Source organism: Nothoprocta perdicaria, unplaced genomic scaffold (genome assembly GCF_003342845.1).
Source record: "Nothoprocta perdicaria isolate Ctin4 unplaced genomic scaffold, notPer1 scaffold_223, whole genome shotgun sequence".
In the NCBI taxonomy this organism is placed as follows: domain Eukaryota; kingdom Metazoa; phylum Chordata; class Aves; order Tinamiformes; family Tinamidae; genus Nothoprocta; species Nothoprocta perdicaria.
In genome coordinates this window covers 1,155,094-1,180,695 of record NW_020455431.1, presented here as the reverse complement: position 1 = coordinate 1,180,695, position 25,602 = coordinate 1,155,094, and the positions used below count along the sequence as shown (strand labels likewise).

Below are 25,602 nucleotides of genomic sequence, written 5' to 3'. Positions count from 1 at the left end.
GTCCTGCTGCTGCCAGAAGCTGCATGTAATTTGACATCTTCAAACTGCCCTATGTGCAATACATGCCCCCTTTGTAACCTCSTGGAGACTCAGCTTCTGGTGTGATTGCTCCAACAGAGGCAACGATTTGTGATCACTCAGGGCTGTCTTCCCTGTTGTTTTGATGAATTGTGACCTGTATAGCTTTATTTTTTTGGTTAAATCCCCAGACAGCACAAAGGCCAGTGGAAAGAGAGTTGTGGGAGATGTGGCATACAGTACAGCAAAGGAAAAGGCTTCTTACATCACCCCTGTCCCCGGTGGCGTTGGCCCTATGACTGTGGCCATGTTAATGCAGGTACGTGCACAGCTGTCTACAAGGTGGTGGGATAAAGAGGAGATAACAGTATAAGGCAACTCCCTCCTGTTCTTTGCCAGCACAGAGTGCAAAAATAATAAAGCAGTGCAGTRGAAGATGTATATTTGTTTGTTTTCTTTTAAGAAAATTACAAGCAAAAAATCAGTCTGGATTTTTAGTAGTGACTTTAACCAAAGCATCTTGTGTTAATCCCAGACTGCCCCATGGGCAGGGAAAATCTATTCTGAGCTTCTGTGTGTCGTGGTTTGTACAACAGTGACTGCCATAGTATATTTTTGTGTTCGTTTTAGAGCACAGTGGAGAGCGCACAACGTTTCCTGGAGAAGTTCCAGCCTGGAAAATGGAACATCCAGTATAACCAACTTACCCTAAAGGTGCCTGTTCCCAGGTAATGCTTTCAATTAATTTAGCACCTTGATATAGGAGCTATGTAGGTGTAAAGCCCCCAAGAAGCAGTTCAAAATATGCAAAGGGAGCATGAAAGATGTCTACAGAAGTGTATTCTTTTTTTATTTTTTAAAAATCTGCTTTGAACATGCCTCTGTTCTAATGCCACCAGTATTTGTGGGATCGATTCATGTAGCTAGGAGGAGCTGAGCTTCCCTTCAAAATCACAGATGGGTCATAGTGAGCTGTGTCTGCCAGAAGCAGATAATTTGTGAGAAATCTGTGTTTGGTCATTGACCTTGCTCTCTTTCTTTAAGCGATATTGAAATATCGCGATCTTGCATACCTAAGCCCATTGATCAAGTTGCAAAAGAAGTCGGCCTGCTCCCAGACGAGGTGGAGCTCTATGGACAAACTAAAGCCAAGGTTCAGCTGTCAGCTCTCAGGCGGCTGCAGGACCAGCCGGACGGCAGATACGTCGTTGTTACTGGGTAGGTGCTTCCCTTGCTGAGGGCACGTCGTGTCTGTGGTGTCGTGGTGAAAAGAAGTTGTGTCAACGGGGCTTGTCACTGTATTACCCTTTGGAAAGGTGGTTATGTGAGACGTGCTGGATTTCCACAAATCATTTTGAAAAACTGGGCTGTTTGGGAAATAGGAGTTCTGTCTTGTGGCAAATAGTGGGAACGTGATTTAGTAGTTCTGAACACTCAAGTGTTTTGCTCTGCAGGTGAGATTGATTGGAAGGGCAAACTGGATCGTATTCAAAGTCCTCGTGGTCCAACAAATACCAGGAAGTTGCTGTAGCGAAAAGCCACATAATAATCTCCCAGTCTTATTCCAGTTTCCAATTAGCTGAGGTCCGAACCAGTACAAGACTTGAGTTAGCATTTATTTCACTCCCTAGTGACTGTTAGCCCTCCGAGTGCTTTGAGTCTTACCTACCTCGAAGCCTTCATTGTGTCTATTGTGTTTTGTACTGCAGAATAACTCCTACCCCGCTGGGAGAGGGGAAAAGCACCACGACCATAGGTCTTGTTCAAGCCTTAGGCGCCCACCTTCATCAGAACGTCTTTGCCTGCGTTCGGCAGCCTTCTCAGGGGCCAACGTTTGGTATAAAAGGTAGGAGTTCTTGTGTTGCTTTCACTTGGAATGAATGGGAAAAGATGGCATTCAGAGTTGGGTTTTTCTTTTTGTGCTCTTATAGTTCTGAATAGTTCCCAGTTAGGATTACAGTTCTCTAAGAAAGAAAAACATCAAATATGTTCTTCACCCTTGTCCCAAACTGCTGGGCTGGAATTTTAACTAAGCTGTTTCTTAAGAAAATACATGTGATATCACTCTGGGCTAAGGACCACTTTATTTTCACAATTTGACTATTGTCTCTCTATAGGTGGAGCTGCAGGTGGTGGCTATTCTCAGGTTATCCCCATGGAAGAGGTAATTTTTAATATGAAGCCTCATTGCATGTAATTGTCTGCAGCTTTTCAAGAGATGCTGTAGTCAGATAGTTTATGAAATCTTTTAGTTCATGGCCCAGCGTAGCTGTCCAAGAACAGGTGCTTGATGTCTGAAAAACCTTTTCAGAAACAAACATCATCTTTTGCTTCAGGAGGAGTCCGCATGGTCAGGGAAATACTTCACAGAACTGGGTATTAAGAATCTGTTCCCTGCCCTTTTCTACTAGTGAACTGCTGTATACCCTTCAGCAAAGGACATCCCATGCTTCCTTTTTTCATCACTGAAATGATGATAATACCTTACACCATTTTGGAAACATACCAAATAGCTCTGTCAGCAGTGGTGGTCGCTTTTAGTATGAGTTATTTCAGTCWACTTTTATTTTAGATTGCTAGTATGTGATGGGAAAAGCCAAGCTGAAGATCAGTAGTGCCAAAGCATCAGCTTGCAGGTGACGAGCACTTAAGTGTGTTTCTCATGTGACTTGGCAGCAAGTGCAATGCTGTCCCCGGGGGCTGGAGCTGAGAGGCACGTGCACTGCCGCGTGCTCTCCTGCTTCCCCTGGCTCTCGGGTGGCTGCAGCCTCTGCTAGGCACTCACTGGTGTGCAGGGCAGCTCAAGGAGCAAAAGCAGAAACCATCAAAAGACTTTTTGTGCTGATTGATGTGGCAAGTCCGTAAAAGATAAAAACGGCAAGGCGTTGGCAGATGGATACAGTCAGGTGGCAGAAGATCTGTGAACGGTAGATAGGACTGAGGAAAAATAATCTCCTGTTTGTGGCTGTTAACAAGGCAAGGCAAAATGCTTGGCTGTGTGCAGCAATTGCAAATAGCCCTGCTCTTGGAAGGTGGCAGAAAGRGACTTTATTTAGGCATGACCCACATGATAGAAATGCACCTGCTATAGGCTCGGGGGAGCATTTTAATAAACGCCAGCCCTATAAAATGCACGTGCATGGAGATAACTCACTGGCAGTGTCTGCATGCAGCTTTCTTTCCAAGAAGTACCTAGCTAGCAAGATGCTCTAAAGTGAGGACTGCACATCCAAGGTGTTAGTCGTTGATTCTTGTTGTGTGGATAAGAATGGGCAGTAATTAGGTTTGCTAATTAGAACTGATAATTAGCATGTGATGATTCAACTCTGTTTTTAACTGTCTGTCTTAAAAAGATCACGGTAGCAAGACTCTGCCGGAATGTGTGGTATCTTAGAGTGTTTTGTCATGTGACCTTTTCTAACATCATTTTCCCTCTTTGCTCCAGAGGATAGATGATTTTAWCTACACCCTTCTCCCCCGTGCCCTAATTCTTGTCTGTCAAGTGAGCTATATGCTCCGAGTCTCCTGTCAGTATAGCTATAGCACAGCAAGATAACTCATACAGACTAACTCACTCAAACTATCTTTAAATAGAACAAGAAACCTACTAGCAGTGTCACTGTGTAGTATGTAGTCTGCAAGTTCTGCCTGAGATCTTGTGCAGGTGTTTGGGTGGGTAGTTCGTGCAGAGCTCTAAGCAAGCGCAGCTCTACCCTGCTGTCRCTACCCAAGGCTGCTGGTTGGAATTCAGCTTGGGCATCTTTGTGGGAACAGCAGCCACTTCAGCTGATGTAGGTGTTGAACCTGATGTGCAAATAGTGGGAGTGGGTCAGAAGGAAGGAAGGGGAGGTGCTGTGCACGTGTGTCACTCAGTGGTCTTCTCAGGTATCAAGGAGCCTGTCAGAACTGTCATGCAAAAATCTTCTCCTGTGAAGGCATAGTTATCGAAGTCTGTAACATGACATAAATGTGGGGGAGGCATTTTTCTGTTTTAGAAAAAATCTTTCTTCCACGTACTGTACTGAGCAATCTCTCCCCTTCTACTCTCACCCACTTTAACATTGCTATTAATATTTCCCTTTCCATCTGGCTACAGTGAATTGAAGTAACTTAAAAATGCAGCAGGATGAGGTAACTGATGTGTTTTGTATCCTCTAGTTTAACCTTCACCTGACTGGTGACATCCATGCCATCACTGCTGCAAACAACCTGGTTGCTGCTGCTGTTGATGCACGTATATTCCATGAGCTAACTCAGACTGACCAGGTATGATCCGTTCTCAGGATGCAGTTGAGCCTGACCCGCTTTGGTTAAGATATTTTGGGAATGCCAAAGATATTTTGGGAGTGTTAGCCCCACTAACTGTGTGTTTCATCCTGTAAGGCTCTCTACAGTCGCTTGGTGCCTTCTGTCAATGGTGTTAGGAAGTTCTCAGACATTCAGATCCGAAGACTGCAGGTAAGTTCACTGGTCTCAAGTAGGTTCCTGCTTCTGTACCGCTTACTGTTATGTTGCGTGAGYGGGGGACAGGTTGCAGAAACCACTGTGCTGTCCTATAGATTATGCTGATGGCATTTATTGATTACAGAAAAAGTGCAAAAGGATGGCCTTCTTTCAGCACAGATAATGATGAGACATAGCCCCAAGGGGGAAGAATCATTGATCTAATTCCATTTGTCAGACACTGCATGAATAACTTAATAGGTGGAGGGAAGAGGAAGAGAGATTAGAACGTAGAGTCTTTTATTAATAATCTCAATTTCGTGCCTTTAAGACAGGACCAGAAATGGTCTTTGTCCTTTATACTCCATTACTACTGAGGATTGTATGTGACAGCTGCTGAGGTAATCGTAGAGTACAGCGGGGAAAAAAAAAGGTAGAAAATTTTATTTTCTTACTCAGAACAAACACGGAAAAACCAGTAGTTACCCTCCTTCCTCCCTCCCGCTCCCCAAAAAGAAAAGTTAAATGAGCAGGCTAGAGACTGCAGCTCCTGAGTGGATCACAGCTCTTCTCATGCTCGGGAATCAGCATGACCCCATGTGTGTCCCTGGCTTCTGCAAAAATGAGGATTAACAGCAGAAGGATTTTGCGTTGGGCTGAGACCTTTTTGTCTTGGGCCTGTTGAGCTCTTCCCGAGTTGCTTTCCTTACCTGTTTGTGCAACAGCGAAGCTGGATCAGTTGCTCGTGTGGAGAGCAGGAACATCAGTTCAGGAACAATACCTAGGAAGCTAAGGCTCTGATTTATTAATGGGCTGTAGTATCTCAGCCGTGAAAGAACATGTTTGCTTCCTCTGCTGAACAAGGAGATGATATCACGTTGCTTGCTGTTACTGATGGATGGATGCTGAGGAAACTCTACCCTAACCCCTCCTCTGCTTGTAAATGTTGAGGTGTAAAAGGTATACTGATACCCCAGAAAGGGGGAGCTTCTTGCTTTTATTTGTCAATGTGCTGTGCTTGAAGAGAAGAGACTTTATTCTTTGCTGTTCTGGAGGAAAAGGTGAAGTTAGCTGCCTAATAAAAATTAAAGGAGCTTGCTCGTTCATAAATAACCTCAATCGTTTGCCCCATTCCTATGCTTGCACTTGTCTCAGGTTTCTTGAGATGATTCTACTCTCAATTAAGCAACTTGGCAAGGTGCCCATGCTCTCAGCGTGTTYGAGATGAGCTTTCTGGGATGCTGGCAGCCTTGTGACTGAATTGTTTCATTCCTCCTTTGTGCTGCTTAACCTGCTCACTGAACGCGGTGTGCAGTGCGTGTGTGTGCAGTRGCCCTCAGCAAGGCAACAGAAACAGATGTAAGCACGTGAGGATAATGATTGGAGCAAGGCACGTAGGAAAGGGGAAGCTCTGCAGTTTCTTACTCTTTGTGTAGATGCTTTACACAGAATTTGGAGGCAACCTGCCCCAATGAGCTGTCTTGCCTGTACTGCCCTTTACTCGCTGACCAGCAGCAAGCTCTGCTTCCAGGTAGCTGGATAGGGATCCTCCTACATTGTGCATGTGTTAGGAGAAGGGATGTCTAAAAGGCATCCCTTCCTGATTTCTGGAAATGCAGGTGCTACTGTCAAAGGCTAACTAATAATAATTCATTTCTGTAAATCTTTTCATGCTAATTTTTGTTTTGCTTTGTTCTTTCTTCCATCTAGAAATTGGGCATTCACAAAACGGATCCTGAGGCTTTGACAAAGGAAGAGATGAATGTGTTTGTGAGACTGGATATTGACCCAGCCACCATAACGTGGCAAAGAGGTACGAGAGCCAGTAAATGAAGGAGTTAAGAAACAAAATGTATGTGAAACAGGAGCTTGTAAATGTAGCAGAACCTTTCTTTTTTTCCACCCCCCCCCCCACCTTCTTCTTGGAAAAATGGGAGAAAGAAATTGGCTGGCCTCTCTTTTGGAGTATTTGATGGGATAGATGTTTTTTTGGACTGTAGCTGGAATCTCATTACTACAGGGTCTGACACAGGAGCTTGAATCTTAATCTTTGTGAGTTCAGAGCAGATTTCACTGTTTCACACAGGTTTCTGTTTCTGGATTTGTCAGTCAGAGTTCAGAGATGGCAACTGTAGCCAAAAGCCTTTTTCCCTTTAAAAAAAATTATCTTACTAGATTGCAAGGATGTTATGTGCAGCAGCACGTGCTCTGCTGCCTTCTGTGAGGTTTAATTGCCAGTAAATGCTGATTTCCCACCCCCTATAATCAGTCAGCTGCATCCCAAGCTATTGAAGATTGCTGTCTATCTTGCAACAGTAGCAGAGACTCTCTTCTTGTGGATTTTTTTCTGAGATTTATTTGTAAGTCACAACATAAATCTACCAACAACATGAGAAGGCCGTAAATCTTTCCAGGTCCTGGTCTTGATGTTGCCCCACTTGAATACTTTGGTTCAACTACTGCTGCCAAGGGATAATAGCAACTTATTGACTTGACTTTGCCCTGGTGTTTAAACCAGTGCTGTCTGAACACCTGCACCCCACAGAACTGCTGAAACACCTGATCTCATCAGGCTTCATTGTAAGAGGTGTTTTCAGATAGCAGCAGCCTCTGGATAATTCCATATTAAGGAATCCTATGTACAGATAYTGAACATCATTAAAGACAGCAATACATAATTTGAATGATGTAATTCGTACACTCAATTTTTAAAATTTTAAAGTGATTTTTTTCTCTTTGAAGTTCTGTTCTCTTGGCAGTCTTAAATTGGAAGCTTTATATTTTTTCACTTGGTATACTTTTTCTAAACCTGTTACAGTATTTAATACTAGAATCATCAGACATGGTTAAATAGTGTAAAAGCACTAAGAGACAATATGTTTTTACATTTTGTGTGAAAATAAACTCTRATAATAATAAGCACCTTTTGGGGTCCATGTCAGTCTAGCTGCTTTTTGAACTAGAAATTATTTTGGAACATATATGCCCTGCAACATCTGTTCAGGTACAAAATTTAGATATAGTTTCAGTGTTACTTTGTAGCAGTATTTCTCAGCTACCTTACAGAAGCTGTTTTATAAAGGATTTTCCCAGTTTATACAGTGTTTCCTGTTAAACAAGTTGCTCTATTAGCACCTGGTGAAAGTCTCCTGGTTTTCTGTGAATTTTTCACCCCTCTGGCCTGTCCTCTTTCTTGCCCAGCTGAAATAATGTCACCTTCCCCATGTCACTCATTACATCTTTGCAGACTGGTCTGCTCTTTTCCAGGGGGACATCCATAAGGATTTATTTCTGCCATTTTTTTTTTTCCTTCTGGGGGACATAACTGGGATCTAGTCTATCTTTTCCCAGCTGCCTGTTTGCAAAGCTTGCAGTCGTTTAGTAACTGCTGAAAAACCMACCGTTTTGCTGAACTGCAGGGAAATTTGGAAAGGAAATGGGAGGTAATGGAAATGGAAATGGGCAGGTGGGGTGATTGTGCAAGTCGCAATTTAGCCAGTTTGCTAGAAAGATGAATCGAGTTCCTCACTGGCCATCCTGCTTGCAAGAGCAACAGAGTTAAGGAGAGAATGGACAGCTGCCTGGCCCAGGGTATTTTTCAGCCAGCACCACTGACTTCTTCAGTATCTAAACCTTAAACCTGATCACAGCTCGGGCACTCTGGTAGTGCCGCCCTCCTCTTCCCAAATTCACATCTTCAGTCCAGACACTTTAGCCAAAACTTGAGTATCCTGGGATTTGTCGATAGGCTGGACATTGCAAATCCAAATCACATCAGTAATCCAGAGCTTGCTGAGATGTGTGGTTGCTTTCTTAGTTAACTAAAGATAAGATTGATCTGGTGAAGCAGCCTGGCTGATTTTGTTTTTCAATGGCGAAAGGAATTACAAATACAGACCTTTCTCTTTTAAACCCCAGGAGTATTTCTTTGTCTCCTATTTATGGAAACATAGTGTGACATATATTCTTTGAAATCTGCTTCGTAGCCTCTAATGTGACTAAATTAGTCTGTCTCATGGGAAATTTCTATAAAATACTTAGAATATTTCAAGAGATAGTAAGAAACACAAAATTTAAGCCGTATTGGTTAGTTCCACTCAGCCCTCTCAACCCAGATCATCTTGGAAACATAAGCTATTCCCACTGAAAGGATATAATCCATCCATTTTATCATTTAACTTCTAAAATGATAATTCTATTTCATTTGGCTGCAGTAATTTCCTGATCTCACATTGACTAATGATGATGAAAAAGTAATTGGAATTAGCTCTGCTTTTGGGGAGGCTGGTGCCTTATGGTTGATGCGGAAGCAGGGAGGCTGATTCCCTCTGGATCTAGTGCAGCATCTCCAACGTGTGCCCATGGGTATCTTAATATCACTGCAYTTATAGTTGAGCAGAAGAATCCTGTGTGATACTTGCTGCTGTTAAGGACAAAACAGTATCTTAGACCAAATCATCTTGCCTGGTCTAGGTGGGCGGTTGTGATAGGGCAGAGATAAAATGTATGACTTGAAACCCTTGAAACGTCACTTCTYATGATTCTGTCTGTATCCCTGCAGTGCTGGACACAAACGACAGGTTCCTTAGGAGAATCACTATTGGACAGTCTCCAACGGAAAAAGGATTCTCACGAACAGTAAGTGGTCCTCTCTCTTGCATTACACCATCTTTTAGAAAACACAAAGGTTAAAAAACATGTGGCCCTAAGCCAGGATTCCATAACTCCACTCACTTTCATCTGCTACCAATAATTTGTTAAAGAGAGAGCAGAAAAAACCCTCAGAGCAGGCAATTAAATTCACTGCCAATGCTATGTCCAGTGTTATCATCCATTCCTCTCTTTTCCTGTTCTGAATGTTGGCTCTGTGAACTGAGATGACTGTGGCACGATAACAGTGATGCACAAATACCCCTTGCAAATACGACACATGGCAGTTGCTAATCTTAGTTGCTCCAAGCCCTCTGGGCAGGATGCATCTGGCCAAAACTAGATGCTGCTTCTGAGCTTGTTGCCTAGATTTATTGTATAATCGATAGAGGAAAAACAGGCAATATGCACTGTGATTCCTCTCATCCTTAAGTAGCTGTCAAGTTAATCGTTTAAATAGATCGTGCTCAAAAAGCCTCTTTATTGACTAGAAAAGGTCCCTGGAGTGCCTAGCTTAGTTGGAGGTGTCTTCGTTATGTCAGATAAATCCTCTTCGTTTTCTACAGAATCTGCTGGATTCTGTTGTATATTTTACTGTTTAATAATGGTCAGACCAATTAGTAATCTCAGTCCTCAAAGATAAAGTTTGTTGGTATTGAACGTTTTGTCATGAATCAGTAATTTATGCACCAGGAGAGCCTCAGGTAATAGCAGTGGAATAAGCAGTTTTTACCTTATGCTGCAGAAAAGAATGTAGCTGCAAACTGCATTTTGAAGTGAAGTATGTTCTCAGAGCAATACTTTAGATTGCTTTTATGTATGTATGTGGGGGTTTTGTTTTTTTTAAGATGGTGATAATTGACCTTCTTCCAATAATTTAGTGGAGGTAAAGATTTCTGGTAGGGAATTATGACCAGTCCTTTTCACAGASAATGTTCATCTCTTGCAGGCTCAGTTTGACATCACAGTGGCCAGTGAAATCATGGCAGTCCTGGCGCTCGCCGATGGACTGGATGATATGAGGACCCGACTGGGAAGAATGGTGGTGGCTTCCAGCAAGARGGGAGAACCAGTTACAGCAGATGACCTCGTAAGAGAGTCACTTGGTCCTTAAATGCCAAGTTCCCACTATTGTGTCTGAAGGACTTGRGTTGGAAAGCGTAGAGATAGTTACAATACAGAAAAGACTTAAGTACATGGAAGATTAAAGGTGAAATCTTGGTCCTTAGGTGTAGTGAAGGTGTGTGACTTTATACAGCATGTATGTGCTTGTGGTACCTGTGTCCTGGGCAATGGACAAGAGGTTGATTTGAAAGATTGAAGTAACATTGTGGGAATTAACACAGCGGGGAAATGCATCTAGAAAAGAAGCATAAATATGAATAGGAAGAATTCAAAATACATCCTGCTGACCATCCTGTTTCTCAGGCTCCCTGGAGGGAGGAAAACAGTGAGCAGAGACAAAGCCTGTGCAGATTTAATTACAGATGATGAAATAACCTTGTCACCTAGCAGAAGATACAAGAGCTGAACTCTTTGCAAATAAGTGCAAGGCTTCCATACAGCAGTGGTGGAGGGAGAGCCTGAGAGTGAGATACAAATCCCTTATTCTCACTGTGTGATATGCTGAATATAGTGGAATTGGTGATGTCTGTTACTGGTACCTGAAAGAGGGGAAGGGCACAAGCTGCAGCCCTGTCTTGTAGTTGTCCATACAATAATTGTTAACCCAGTTCTTGGCACATCTGTGGAGTGTGTCAGCTACAACCCTCCCCAACAGCGCGTCAGCCTGTGCCCCAGGCACTTCTTGCAAGGAAGGCTTTGGAGAAAGCCCCTCTCTGGAGGAAGGAAGCGCAGTTGAGCTCTGTGCGTGTGTGAGCTGTGCCCTGCCACTTTGCCTCAGGACAGAGAACAGATTTGAGACTGTTTCACTGCCCAGTAAAGGAATAATGAGCTTGTCCTGTGTAATAGATTTTTAGATTTTTCAGTTTTGTAGGCTAGCGTGATGCAGTATGCGTGGTGTTGCATGCATTCTGTGAATATGTTGGTCTGGGAACAGAAGAATCTGCAGAATGGATATCTGGATCAGGATTCTAGCAAGATGGGAGACAGCACAAAGCTCCCAGCTCATGCTCTCCCTGTCTTTACTTCTTTTTACTTCCTTCCAGGACAAGCCTGAGAAATATTACGAGATGCATGGCATAACTCTGGCCCTGCAGAGGAGGATTAGTCTGTGAACCCTTTTTCTGTAGATGTTGTGATTCGAGACTTTTGTTGGGAGTGAGGGAAGGTACATGCTTAAAAGTACCTGTAAGCAGCCTGGAAATTTCTGTTCATGTTGCTAATGTGCTGCAGTTCTGACCTTGAGGACCTTGGTTAGCACCTATTAAGAGAAAGTCTCTCTTGCTTCCTGTCTGCAGCAGATGCAGATGGCCCTTGGGTAGGGAGTTGCTTTACATGTTTTATGTAGAGTCTGGGTAATAAAAGTGTTTCAACCCAAGACTTTTTTTTTAACCTCATTATTTTAATTGAAACTGCAGAGCAGGAGATGGTATCAGGTCTATCCAGCAGGTTCTCTCGGTGTTACGCTGGTTTTTGCAGACGCAGCTGTGGGCTTGCGTCGCCAGGCCTGCATTACATCCTCCTTATGCAGGCAGAAACCCTGTGATTGCAAAGGCCAGATTGGCATAAAGATATGCCCAAGGGCAAGTCCTTCTGCTCTGAGTCACCACTGTCACAGCTACGTTACTAGGATGCCCAAAACAGCTGGGAAGAGATGTGGAAGCAAAAACTGATTACTTCTTAGAAATGGGGATGTGTTGAAGCACCACTGAGTGACACAGACCTGAAATATCATCATGGAAATGAATCTGACTCCGTGGCTTTCATTATTCTCGAGATGACTGAAGCTTAAAGCTTTTCCATTAAATGTTAATGAAGCTTTCTTCTTGAAAGATTGAAGCTAATGAAACAAAGCAGCAAATTTCTTAAAAAAGCAAGAAAAGTCTTTCACATAATCRAGTGCTGCAATCCAGTTGAAATTAAGAGGAAAGGAAATAATGGTTGAAGGCTTTTTCATAAGTGTTCTGAGCGTTTGGCGTAGTCTATGTGATGGCARTTGGAAGTGCAGAGTAGCAGCCAGTTGGATTTCCAATGGACTGTCAGTCACAAGGATGACAGAACCACTGCTTTCCTTCCTGGGTGCATGAGGATGGAGTTGCAGGCTTTAGCTTTGCTAAAGAGAGCTATATCTTAAGAGGGAACAGAGAAACAGAGACTCCTGCGTTTGTCTTTCCTGGTGTCAGCTTGTCACAAGGACAAGAATTCACTTTAGAAGTTACTTCTGCACAAAATCCTTGGGCAAGATGTAGCAGAAGGGGATGCGCCTTTGCCCATAGTTAGAGCCAAGATACTGAAAAGGTGGTGGGGTCTAAAATAAAAGGTACCTGGAGCAACAGCCTGAAAGCTCCTGAGGACAAGAGCAGAGCATTGGCACTGTGCAGGAACCACCTGGAAGCCTTTGCTGGGCCTGGGAACTGACTGCTGCTCTTCTTCCTTTAGGGAGTGACTGGTGCTCTGGCTGTCTTGATGAAAGATGCTGTTAAGCCCAACCTGATGCAGACACTAGAGGTGAGCACAGAAGGGCTTTTTAAGGGCTTGGGATGTGCGCGTGCTTGAAGCCAAAAAGGAACCGGTCCAGTGTGCCCTTTGCAAATCAGCACTGGTTTGCTCTGCTTGGAGCTGGAGGARCTGTTTATTGTGGTTTCCTGCATGGAGTTCAGGGCTGCAAGGGAAGGCTCCCTTCTTCCTAGGTCTGCTCTTGGTTTGTGGGGTGGTTCCTGAAGAAGCCTGCTAAGCTCCACTGTCTCCATTGAGATCCCATCAGCACCAGGAAGTGTTTTGGGAGTCTGTGGTGTGTGGGTGCAGGAGCATGTGGAAGAGTTGCTGGGATATTGCCATCCTTTTCCTAAGAGGATTAATATCTCTACTTCTGCAGATTATTATAATCCTGTTTGTCCTGTAGTCATTAATACTGATAATGAGTGTTTGACTAGAGGACTCCCAGAACTCTCTGTAAAAAATATTTCTCCACCTTCAGACACTGTTGTGCTTACCTACTGAAATGCTAAAGATTTGCTAAATTTTGCTGTGTGATTTTTTTTTTTTTTTTCCCCCCCCCTTCTCCCTGTCTTCCTTCCTTCCTCCTCCCCTCTCCCTTTTCCAGGGCACACCAGTGTTTGTTCACGCTGGACCTTTTGCCAATATTGCACACGGGAATTCTTCAGTGCTGGCAGATAAAATTGCACTGAAGCTTGTGGGCAAAGATGGGTTTGTTGGTAAGTGTGTGCTTTTTGCAGGGAGGGAGCTGCCTTTTTCATTGCCCAGCATTCTCTCACAAGTTTTCGTCCTCATCTCCAGTTACAGAGGCAGGGTTTGGTGCAGACATCGGCATGGAGAAGTTCTTCAACATTAAGTGCCGCTATTCAGGTCTCCGGCCTCATGTGGTGGTGCTGGTTGCCACTGTCCGAGCTCTGAAAATGCACGGAGGAGGCCCTGCAGTAAGTGCTGGGCAAGGAGGTTAGATCTGTGAGGTTTATTTCAGAATATTTTATTTCAGAATATTTAAGGTTGGAAGGGACCTCTGCAGATCATCTAGTCCAACCTTCCTGCTCAAGCAGGCACACCTAGCGCATGTGGCACAGGGTGGCATCCAGGCGGGTTTTGAAGACCTCCAGAGTAGGAGACTCCACAACCTCCCTGGGCAGCCTGTTCCACTGCTCTGTYACCCTAACAGTAAAGAAGTTGCTCCTCACCTGGAGACGGAACTTCTTGTGCTTCAGCTTGTGGCCTAAGGTTCTTAGGCTTTTTCCCATTTAGTCACTTAAAGCCCTGTGGCTTTAATGGAGGGACTTGTATTGTCCTGAGATTTGCTGCTGTAAAAGCAATCCATATGTGTCCGTAGGCTTGCAAGCTGCTCTGTGTCATATGCTACACTTGTTTTATTGTCATCATGGAGCGCTTGCATGCTGGGGCACTTGGGCACTGGCTGTGAGTAGTGCCTTAGATCTTGATTCAGTTTAAGAACAACCCAGGGCAGATTGCTCATATGAACAGAAATCTTCTGGAGTTCTTTATTTTTCTTCTTTTTTTCTCCAGGTCAGTGCTGGGGTACCTTTGCCAAAGGAGTACACAGAAGAGGTAACCTCCTTCTTCAGACATTTATGTGCTGCTAGCTGATCAGTTAACTGCAGTTACTACAAGACACTGTCATGCAGTGCATGTCTGAATAGCTGCTATGTCCTTTCCTTAGCTGCTGAGGAAATGCTTCCTCGTACCAGCTGTAATGTTCCCTCCCCTAAACCCCTTTCTTATTTTATTTAGCCATGATCCTTTGGCTCTCTTCTTTCTTTTGAGCATTCGTTGTTTTTAACCTAGTCAGTATTTAGAGTCTTTTGTTTCTTCTTAACTCACACAGTTGTCTGCGTGCTTATTTTTTCCTTATGATATCTACTGTGTCCCCTGACCCTCTCAGTAGAGAGCAGTTGCTTGGTGTTGAAATATGGTTTCTGAAAATACTCCGAGCGCCTGTCTAATTACTCTTAGCAGCAGCACATTTTTCCCCTTTCTTTGCAAGCAGAGGGAAAAGGAATTACAGTCTCAGCCTCTAACATTGTTCTTTGAATAGCTGTGTACACTTGGATAATGCACTTGCTGTATTTGTGGTTGCAGCTTTTTCTCATGTGGAGCTTCTGTATGAGCTAAACTTTGTATAGGAAGGGATAAAATGTACAGATTTCCACAGTAATCCCTGCTGCAAAATATAAATATGTATAAAACTAAAGCTGTTGCCACAAAGTGAATTTCACTGCTAATGATGTTTGATATGTAGAAGAATGTGTCACAGAGGAAAATGAGGTTTAGTATGGGGAATTATTCAGCATAAGTCTTAACTTGAGCAGTTAAAAATAACAGTAATGGTAAAAAGTGATGCCTCCTGCCTTGGCTGGGCAGCTGAAACCAGCAGTGCCTGGATGCAGGCAGCCTTCCTCCTGTCTGCCCTTCCCCGAGGTGATGATGTTACCTCAGCCAGGCTGTTCAGAAAGCAACAGTGTGAGAMTGTATCTTTGTTTTGACACTGTTCTGGCACTTCTGTCCTTAGCTGTGGACATAATGGTTTTGGGGCAGATGTTTCACTGCCTGTCCTGAGATGTAGCCTCTGCTGACTGTTGTCTTTACAGAATCTTCAACTCTTGGCGAAAGGTTGCAGTAACCTAAGGAAGCAAATCCAAAACGCCCGGATGTTTGGTGTCCCGGTAGTCGTGGCTGTGAATGCCTTCAAGTAAGTGAGCTGGGATGTGGAGGGAGGGAAATGCTAYGTGTAACTTAAACTTCTTTTTTTACAGTGTTGTTCATGCATCGTCTGCAGCAAGCAGCATCTTGCATTGCTCAGAGAGTGAATACGCGAGCTCTGCTCGGTTGTATCCACTGCACTCTGTAGTTTAATTTAACCAAGGATTTTAAGATCAGTGATTATTAAACTGCCATCACTTGTACCCTGGCTAGCAAAATTACTRCATTCAAATAGTGCCTGCGTTGCTCTGCAATCTGGATGCTTAAAAGATGATAAGGGGCCTGTTCTGTAGACCACACAGCATTCAGTGATCTGCTGTCTGGAATAATTATTCCATTACAAAGCATTTAGAGCTTCCTTTATTGTACTGCAGAGGAAATAAATTCTGATGTTGTCTCTTTCTGTATAAAAAACTTTGAACTGGTCTGTTAAAACTGATACCAATTGCAGGGGAATAGTCAACTAAGGATTTCTTATACTAAATTATATTGGTTGGTTTAGAGCAATTTTTTTTTTTTTTTTTAACTTGTGATATGCATGTGAATCCCCGCACCTCTAACTCAGTACTTCGAATAGCTTTTGGGGTTTACTTTTGAAAGCAGGAGTTGGCAGTAAGGAGCAGAGATGTCAGCACGTAGAGCACTGTGCTGTCGGTCAGTCGTGGGTTTCTGCGTGTGGTTCCAGGGCTTCCTGTTGTTGCTTGTTCCTGTGTGGAGCTGCTTCCCTCACCAAGGAGGTGGAGGCTTGTGGTGGATAATCCCTAAATGCAGAAATGGCTTCCTCATGGCTGGATTCTGTGATTTGCCTTGTTTGGGATGAGGTGAATGGTTGAAGCAAGCAGGTGATTTACGATGTGGATGTTCTCGTACGAATAAACCTGTTGTTCTCCTTACAGAACGGATACCAAGGCCGAGCTGGCCCTGGTCGTGCAGCTGGCGAAGGAAGCGGGAGCGTTCGATGCAGTGGAGTGCACGCACTGGGCAGAGGGAGGCAAAGGAGCAGTTGCGCTTGCCCGAGCTGTGCAGAGAGCATCACAGGCTCCCAGCAACTTCAGGTTCCTCTATAACGTGGAGGTAACAACTTGCACCATCACAGAAAGCCCCTACTTGATCCTTCGTTTCACTCTTTGCTTAGGAAAGAGTTTTAGTTTGTTGTCAAGTGCAGTCAGTCATGATGTAGAAGTACTTTGTATATTAGGTGAGGAGTAGTTAGTTTCACGGGCTTAAGTTGCTGAAGGTGGTTTGAAAGTCTGCTGTGAAAATTTRAGAAGAGAAGAATTTAAATATAATACTTATTCACCAGCATCAATGACCTAGTCCTGTCAGTTTGACTGCAAAGTGAAATATTGTTTACTCTGGGCACTGGAAAATGTTGCTGTGACTCTGCTAGAGATGCTGAACAGGATTTTAGTGGGGCAGCCCACTAAAACCCAGGTATCCCAGGGTGGGGAAGTTTCTTGAACTGAGACGTGGTTTCCTGTCAGAGGATGGCCTGGAATGAACCCTGCTGAACTTGGTGCCTCACCAGGGAGCCTGTGGTGTGTGTCATGGCCAGCACGAGGATCCATAACCCCAAACTGGGAAAGTTTGTGCACCCAATTCGGAGCTTTTTTTTTTTTTTTTTACTTCACAAATGGGGTAACAGAGTCACAGCACAGGTGAAGCAGAAGGGAGTGTGTGTGTTTCCTACGACTTAGAGCTGGGGTAGACTTGAAGGTAATGAAGTCCCTGGCAGTTCAATAAAAATACTGCCCAGCAATAGAACGAGTAGCAACATGAACCCAACTTGTTAAACAGCAGGAGGAAACACCACATTAATGCCTCACGAACAAGATAGGAACTCGGGAACTTCAACAGCAGTTGGTGGTTTTGTAGCCTGTGGAGAATCCACATAAGAGAAGCTGGCTTTGAGGGAAGTCTTGTGCAGGACAGCAGTTGTCTGGAGTGTCACTGCCTTCCTCAAGTCTCCCTTGCACATCAGAGCTGCAGCTGACTTGGGTCAGCAGGATGGGGGGAAGCAGGTTAACCAAGTGCTTCCAGAGCCTGGTTCTCCTCTTTGGGGAAGTTACCAGAGATTTGCATCAAAAGCTGGGGGTTGTTTCAGTTAGGCAAGAAGTGAGATTCATGCAAATGAGGAGCCTCTCCAGACACCTCTTTGCTCACTGACAGACACCCAGCTTATACCTTGAATCCTCCTTCAATAACAAGCATTTATTCAAGAACTTAATGAAGTGCAGAGTGATATCATTATATCTATTTTAGCTCCTGAACAARTGCATTTCATTTTCCTTTTCTAACCTAATTTATGCTTTTGTTTCTTTTCAACATAACTTGTGTTTTATCAAAAACGGCTTTTAACTTAAACTTGAGGCAAATTACCATATCTTTTCTGGGAGGTGAATTAATGTGTAAGAAAAGCCTATCAGAAATACYGATATGTATTTTATTGTTTCTGGTCACAGTGAACTGGTTTTGTTTGTTGTCTTATCAGGGAATCAGCTGCAAGAAGATAAATAAAAAATTACAGATTGTTATGATGTAGTYTTTGTTTTATAGCGAAGGGAAATAGCTCTAAAAGTTGCACATGGACATTGCATTGCACAGCATGTGTGAGGGGCTGTTAAGCTACTGGGCTGTTAGGGCTCTTCGTAGTCTGTCCAAGCCGACTTACTCTTTTTTAATTATTTTTTATATATATTTTTTCTCCTAGCTGCCTGTCACAGATAAGATCAGAGTTATCGCACAGCAGATCTATGGGGCAAGTGACATTGAACTGTTTCCAGAAGCACAGGAGAAAGTCACCTTGTACACAAAGCAGGTGAGCTTTCCAAACCACCTAATATGCAGCAATGCTTTCATTAAAATGTTCACGTCTGACAGTGCTGTTCAAACTGTGCCTAAAGGGGATGTGATCTCTGTGATGGCCTTCTCCAGGGCTCACTGGATGCACCTGTGGCAGAGGATGGAGTGGGTCAGCTGGTGAGAAGCTGGCACTGGCTTCTAGTGGAGAACGTGCCATGTATGTCCCTCTGTAGTGCATCTCCTAACAGCATATGGAGAGGGAGGGGCATGAGGATATTGAGATATTTCTCTGCTCTACTGTCCCATCTTCCAGCAGTTTGAGTATTAGGGGACTGCCAGAGACTGAGTAGTTTGGGGATTTTTGGTTTGTTTGTGAATTTGCCTCCTGCAAAATAGTGCACTGTTGCAGTATAACTCATGCAGATAGTTTCTGCATTAATGAAGATGTGTAAAGGACTTTGAATAGACTATAAGGGTTGTATGAGAACCGTTTTTATCCAACATTTCCCTATTCTTAACCTTTTCCTCAACTGGTTCTGCTGGGGGCCTTCATACTTAGAAGGTGGYGGAAGGACTAGGGCTCCTGAATTGGTCAACACACCTGAAAGGCTGTGGGTGAAGCAGCTGCCAAGGGGCAAAATGACCCGATACCCCAGCGAGTGGCAGAAACCAGTAGTTGCATTTGTGTATGGGAGGAGTTGTGGCTGCTGTTCCTTCTTCACATCTCGTTCCCTCTCCCCTGTCATGGCTTTCCTCAGGGCTTTGGAAACCTGCCAGTCTGCATGGCAAAAACTCACCTGTCGCTGTCTCACGACCCTGAACAAAAAGGAGCCCCCACAGGCTTCGTTCTGCCCATCCGAGACATCCGAGCCAGCGTGGGCGCCGGCTTCCTCTACCCGCTCGTGGGAACGGTAGGTGGCCGAGTGAAACCCTGAACTAGGAGGGGAGGAAAAAAACAGGGAACGCACGTGAAGATATTTACAACAGATGCCTTAAAGGAGGAGAGTCTGTGTCATTTATAGTGTTTTAATAGTATTAGCTTGGGCTATGAGGCTTGTAGTAGGGTTTTTTTTTTCCAAGGAGAGAAAGAGATGCTAAAATAGACCAGATGATCCTTTGAATGCACAAACAGAACAGCCCTCCAGGCAATCCGTGGGTCCCTCATCCCTGTCTGTCTGGCTTTTGAGGAAAACGTGAGCCCTGCAGCTAATGAATTGAGATCTGTGACCTGCCCAAGTGCATTTGTGACTTTGCATTCCTGATGAAAACGCTTCTTAGTGCTGCAGTTGAAGCCTGCACGTACCAGCAGATCAGGGGGAGACAACACAGCCCCCCCAAAGCCTACACAGCAGCTGCTGAGACACCTCCAGACTCGCCTGTCCCATTACTCATTCCTCAATGGATGACTATCCATTTGTGCACAACGTGCATCCCTCACAGCACTGTATTTCCCTGGGCCCTTGAGCCTGGTTCCTGTTCTTTGAGGTGATTGACYTCATGTCAGCCTAAAGGAGAGGGAGTAATTACTCTGGAAAGAGAAGCCTGGAATAGCTTTGATGTGAACAGGATAGTGGGGAAACTAAAATAAGAGTTACCTGCAAAACACAGTAACATTCAGGTTTGCATCAAAGAATATTAGGATGAAARGAACCACTGGAAATTTAGTCTAGACAAATGTTGTGAAGTGACTTACATTATTTCAGGGCTGGAGTGTTTGGACCAAACATCTCTATCACTTCCCTTATTTAAAAATATTTTAAGGATCTGTACCTTTTCCTGAAGTCTTCACGGCAACACTCTTGCTTTCTTTGGACTGTCTTTCAAAAGCATTGAGGGTGCAGGGGGCAGAGGTTGAAATGTGCTGATTTAAGGGTTGGGTCCCTTCCTCCTTCAAATGCTAGATGTTCTACAGCTAAGCGTTGGAGGGGGGTGTGTGTGTGTGTGWGWGTRTRTGTATATATATATATATACACATATATATATACACATACATATACATATATATATATACACACACATACATTTTAATTTGACATACAYACAAAAAAGTAGAAAGTTTGCAGGTTAGCCAACATGGAAAAAATARCCACATCCTGATTAAAGTCTGGCTTGCCCATCTTTATAAAAAGAACACTGTGTGTTTTGGGATCATATGAAAGCCTGTTGTTGCTCACCTTTTTTTTGAAAGCCAAGGTTTAATCCAAACAATGAGTTTATATTTACAGCTTTTTATAAGCACTGCAGAAGGAAGGGGGGCACAGCATTAATGAGCTACACAAGGGAGAGATGCTTTTTAGATATTCAAGCTAATAACTGACTTTTTCTCAGATCGCTTCATTCCTTATGAAGTTGAACTCTGTCCTTCCTGCTCCTCCCCAATTTTCTTCTGCTTTCTTGGACGTTCAGTTAATCAGGATGTAAATTCTGCCAGATTTAACAGCAGTCTTGTGGTTAGAGATGTGAAATTCACTCCTTAACCTCCCTGCAAATCCAGGGATGTCCTTGTGAAAAGCAACCTAGAGCACACTGATTGCAGTACAGGTTTTTTAATCCATTCAGCAGGAGGGATGTTAGCCTCAAAGGAAATCTGTGAACTGAAAAATACAGCAAAACTTATGAGAAATTTGAATTGAAATTCTTCACCTGTACTTATGTATTCATGTTGTCTCAAGTAAACCACAAAGATAAATGTCACACTGTAATTTTTCAGAGCTTCTCAGTTTTTAGGGTTTTTTCCCCCTTTCTAGATCAAAATTTGAACTGTTACRTTACACTTTAATGAAACATTTTGCTATTTTAAAGGAAACATAATTTCAAGGATTACCTACATTTAACTTTAAGCATAAAAAATAATGAAAGTGAAATAAATAGTGTGACTTCAATTATTTAGCATTCTTTCTTTGATGCCACTAGTGAATTGAAAAAACATCTTTTATTCAGACAGCTCTATTTTTGAGTTTCTTAAGGGCTTGTTTTCAGATTCTCAACCAGTGAAGGAAAGAAAACCCAAACGAGGGGTGCGTTATTTGAAATCCTGCAAGGGGGTTGATTACATCCATGTGGTCTAATTTTTGTGGTGTAAGTAAATGGCTGGAGTTGCCCTGTGTTACTTCTCCGTGCGTGTGGTTTGGAAGGAAAGGAGGATGCTGCAGGAAAGGTCTGTTCCTCCTCCTCTGAGCCAGGAGTTCTGGTTCTTGCCGTGGGCTCCAGAAGGGCCCTGACCATCACCCAGCGGTAGGTCTGTGTGCAGGGAGCCGTGGCCCTCCCCGTGTCACACACAGAATCACAGAATATTCAAGGTTGGAAGGGACCTCTACAGATCTAGTCCAACCTTCTCGCTCAAGCAGGCACACCCAGAGCATGTGGCACAGGGCGGCATCCAGGTGGGTTTTGGAGACCTCCAGAGTAGGAGACTCYACAACCTCCCTGGGCAGCCTGTTCCACTGCTCTGTCACCCTCACAGTRAAGTGTCCCTGGGTGTCAAAGCCTTCCCTCCCAGCTCTGCTGCTACCGTCRTTTCTCCCTTGCTCTGCAGATGAGCACGATGCCCGGCCTGCCAACTAGACCCTGTTTCTTCGATATAGACTTGGACCCAGTGTCAGGAGAAGTGAACGGGCTCTTCTGAAAACAATCACTGACACAAGGTAGGTGCCTTGTTTAGGTTAGAAGGCTTTCAGCTGTTTGGCTTTATTATCTATTTGGGCTTTATATCTAACTTTGCAATAACGGAGTTACACCAATCKCATATTTTGCCATATGTTTCCAAGTGGCAGTTGATGATAATTCAGCTCAAGTTGTTTGCAGCACTATATCATAGTAATTAAATTTATTTTTCTTTCTAGCATGCAGAAGAATACCTGATGAGTCATGTAAATGAAACTGTGCCTTGATATATATATTTTTTAAATCAAAACAAGATATGACTGTGAAATATGATGCAGGAAGTGACTGAGGAGGAGCGCTGAAGATTCCCACACTTGTTTTTAATCCATAATGATTTTTAAAGTACTATATTACAAGCTAGTAGGTGAAACTAAGGCTATAAAATATGCGTCCTGTACAAACATTCTGCTTCATAACTGTAGCTGAAAACTTGTTTTTAATGATGTCTTTTGATTTGATAAGATGATTTTAATAATAAAAAATCCTAAAGCCGGAGCTCTTTGGAACAGCCTGGAGGCTGAACTGTCGCAGCGTGTTGTGTTTCCGCGGCACGGATGTGTGTGGCGTTGGGAAGTCTGGTACACTCTGTTTTCCTGCCTGCCCTGCTGCAGCCTCCATTCCACTTCCTGCGCTATGGGAGACCCCACAGTGTCTGTGGGGCTGCCCCAGTTTCAGTGAAAAGTGGGGAACAAGGACAAATCCCTTCACGTCTCCTCTCCCTCCAGACCTTTCCACCCCAGCTTCTGCTGTGAATTATTCCTGCAGACACCTGAGCCGTAACAAATTTCCCTGTTAGAAAGCCCAGCTGTGACTGCCCTCCTGGATTATTAGTGGGAACGGGACCTCTGGATGTCACCTCTTGAGAGGCTGGGTCCCTACCTGCTTCTGGGGCCGGGAACTGATGCTGAGAGGAGCAGCTTGTACAAACGGGGCCCTCTGCACGGGTGCTGTTCCTGCTCACCAGCAAGTCCTGTGACATTTCACCAGGCTCGTTCCCACCTCCTGTTTTGGTGAGCAGGGACAGCAAGGGCAGTGTTGAAGTCACTTGTAATAGATGCTGTCATAGCAGGCCAGAAATCGTTTTGTAACATAAACATAATTGCTGCCAAATTTGTAACTAATACAAATAAATTGGTAAATCCTTCAAGCGCTTTCTGGGTTTTAATATATTCACTGAGATTAATGGAGCAGAACTTATTTCTGTGATTAGGTGTCTGCTGTTGGTGAGTAGAAGTGATGATTGCAGCAGCAGGTTGACCGCAGCGCTTCGCTGCRCGTTGCTGGGTCCTGTCTCCTCTGCTGGGAGGCACGTGTCATCTGCAGGACRTAAACCACCAGCATCACTCAGTGGGGCTGAGATGCTTGCAGCTGACTGCAGAAGACCTGAATCAAGGTGGYGGTTGCATCACATTTGGTTCCTGTGCTGCTCCTCGCCAAGCGTTCTTGGCTTCCACCTTGCACAGCGACTTGCAGAACTGACCCTGGAGCCACCGGGGTTGGTGAGGGCTGGGAGGAGCGTCGTGCAGGCGCTGCGAGGGCACTTGCAGCGTGCGCAGCCACTGGTTATGGCAAGTTACTCAGGAGGGGAGGAGAACTGTGTAAAAACTACCTGCTTGTCACAGGAGCGAAGACGGAATAACTTAAATGGTCGTAAAGGCACTTGAGACGCATCCACRTTTTCGTTTCTCATGTTCAAGGCTTTTCCAGCACAAGCATGCGCTGCTTCCTTGGCCCCTTGTGTGGGGCCAGGAGGAGCTTTCCCAGTTGCTGCTCCGGAGCCGGAGCACGACTGGAAGCGTCTCTTCACCCAGGCCGAACCCTTCCTCGGAGCGGATTCCTGGAGCCGGTGCCTCCAAGGCTGCTSTGGTTCCTGCGTTTCATCTTCCCGTTCCCATCTTGCAGAGGCCTCCCTGTGGCACCGCCTGCTTCTCAGAGCTCTGTGTTCCACCTTCCCTTCATGCTTATGAAAGATGGGAGAAGTGCAAATTTATGCTCCCGTTTGTCTCCTTTTAGCTCAGTGTGAGATTTCAGGCGGGTGGTTGAGAAGGACACGCAGGGACRTCGGAGCCCACCTCGCAGCAAGGCACCACGGGGCTCGACCATGCGCCTGCTTGGGCCTTTACTGCATCGCAGGGCACCAGCAGCAACAAAGCGTCGTGACCAGCAGCAAACAACATGGGAAAAGCGCCCTAGGCATCTCCAGGAATTATGGGCACCAGCAGCCTTCCTAATCCATACTTCGAATGCGGCAGCATCCGTGTTCTTCAGCGCCCCTGCTCCGGGTCTTGCAGGCCTGGTTTATAAATAGGGTGTTTATTCTTAACTCTCTCCTTTGCTACCACCCCTGCCAGTTGGTTCTTACCCTATCAATATGACACAAAGAACACAACATTTAATCTCTTTTAGCTGAATAGGGACAGGTTCTTTCTCTGGCTGTTGCCTGGAGGAAAAACTAATCATGTGAGGGTTTGGTCCTGTGGCCGGTTTGGGCCCAGCGCCCTTAGCTGCCACCATGGCGCCCATTCCCTGGGCTGGGCTCTGAGGAGGATCTTTCGGTGTGATTTATTTCTGAATAATGCAGAGTTTTGACTAGCGAAAGGGGCAAAAGGGAAAGGAGAGTTCGGTGCTTGGTTGACTGCCCCATGAGCGATGCTGCGGTGCGGGCACAGGAGCACTGGTGCCCACAGCCGGCCCAGACCCGGCTTGAAGAAGGGAGATTTTGGTACCTCRGGAGCAGCTGCTCTGCCCGGGACGGCACCCTGCTCCTCCTTTCCCTGCATCCAGCCCTTGGGTGCCACTGTCTGTGCCATGGTGCAGCCCCGACATGAGGGGATGTCCCGGGGAGCCAGCCTGGCCAATGTGCCCGAAGGAGCCGTCCTGGCTTCGCCCCCTTGCTCCCACCCCAGGGGAAACAGGGGCAAATTCTACAGGGCAGAGTGTCCTAACCGGGCAGCAGAGCCCTTTCCAAAGGCACATCCTTCTCCTCGGTGCCACCAGCAGGCTCAGCTCAGAAGGAGCCTTTAAAAAGCATTTTGTATAGCTACGCTATACATTTATGTCCTGATAGCTGAAATTTCTGTCAAAAGGCGCCTTTTGAATCCCTTTCTGTGCCTTTTTCCTCACGCGCCCGCTCGGGGTGGGGGTTGCTGTGTGTTTTCTGAGGCTGCCCTGCCCTGCAGCCCCTTCCCCGCTGCCTTGTTCGCGCTCTCGCGCGCGCAGACGTGCTGGGAAGCGCTAAGAGCCTTAAAACGCGTTGTGGGCGTCAGGCGGCTCCCTGCTCCGATGAATGGGGCCGCTCCGGCGCCGCCAACGCTGCTCCCGTTACTTCATCGGCTGCCTTGGCTGGTCSCTTCTGCGGAGCCCTCCCCGCATCAGAGCGGCTGGAGCTGCGACTTTCATTTTTAAGTCCTGTCTCAGATGCTCCGGAGAGGAGGCCCTATAAGAAAGGGGAGCCTTAGCTGTTTCTACCGGCCAAGCTCAGCCTAAAGCGGAGCCCTCGCCGCGCTCACGCCAAGGGGGAAGCTCCTGCAGCGGCTCCCAGGTAGGACAAGGAGCAGCCGCCCCGGGCGCGACCCCTTTGATCGGGACCCGGGGCGGGGGTCGGGCTCAGGGTCCGGCTTACGGTGCTGCTGCTGGGGGGGGGACTGCCCCCAGGGAAAAGGATGGACCCCCAGG

At 45.2% G+C, this 25,602-nt stretch overlaps 1 protein-coding gene across 1 annotated transcript in view; it reads left to right on the top strand.

Moving 5' to 3' along the window:
- MTHFD1 (methylenetetrahydrofolate dehydrogenase, cyclohydrolase and formyltetrahydrofolate synthetase 1) overlaps window positions 1-22,575 on the top strand; it is a 38,735-nt gene extending 16,160 nt beyond the window's left edge. The window contains exons 9-28 of the mRNA XM_026039219.1: window positions 210-337; window positions 649-746; window positions 1,063-1,236; window positions 1,728-1,864; window positions 2,136-2,182; window positions 4,177-4,284; window positions 4,402-4,476; window positions 6,172-6,274; window positions 9,023-9,099; window positions 10,061-10,201; window positions 12,673-12,741; window positions 13,337-13,448; window positions 13,531-13,670; window positions 14,269-14,310; window positions 15,351-15,451; window positions 16,359-16,536; window positions 18,173-18,280; window positions 19,023-19,175; window positions 21,800-21,908; window positions 22,107-22,575. Coding sequence (XP_025895004.1) covers window positions 210-337; window positions 649-746; window positions 1,063-1,236; window positions 1,728-1,864; window positions 2,136-2,182; window positions 4,177-4,284; window positions 4,402-4,476; window positions 6,172-6,274; window positions 9,023-9,099; window positions 10,061-10,201; window positions 12,673-12,741; window positions 13,337-13,448; window positions 13,531-13,670; window positions 14,269-14,310; window positions 15,351-15,451; window positions 16,359-16,536; window positions 18,173-18,280; window positions 19,023-19,175; window positions 21,800-21,889 — 2,081 coding nt within the window. The 3' untranslated portion in view covers window positions 21,890-21,908; window positions 22,107-22,575. The remainder of the gene's footprint in view (window positions 1-209; window positions 338-648; window positions 747-1,062; window positions 1,237-1,727; window positions 1,865-2,135; window positions 2,183-4,176; window positions 4,285-4,401; window positions 4,477-6,171; window positions 6,275-9,022; window positions 9,100-10,060; window positions 10,202-12,672; window positions 12,742-13,336; window positions 13,449-13,530; window positions 13,671-14,268; window positions 14,311-15,350; window positions 15,452-16,358; window positions 16,537-18,172; window positions 18,281-19,022; window positions 19,176-21,799; window positions 21,909-22,106) is intronic.
- Window positions 22,576-25,602: the final 3,027 nt, after the last annotated feature.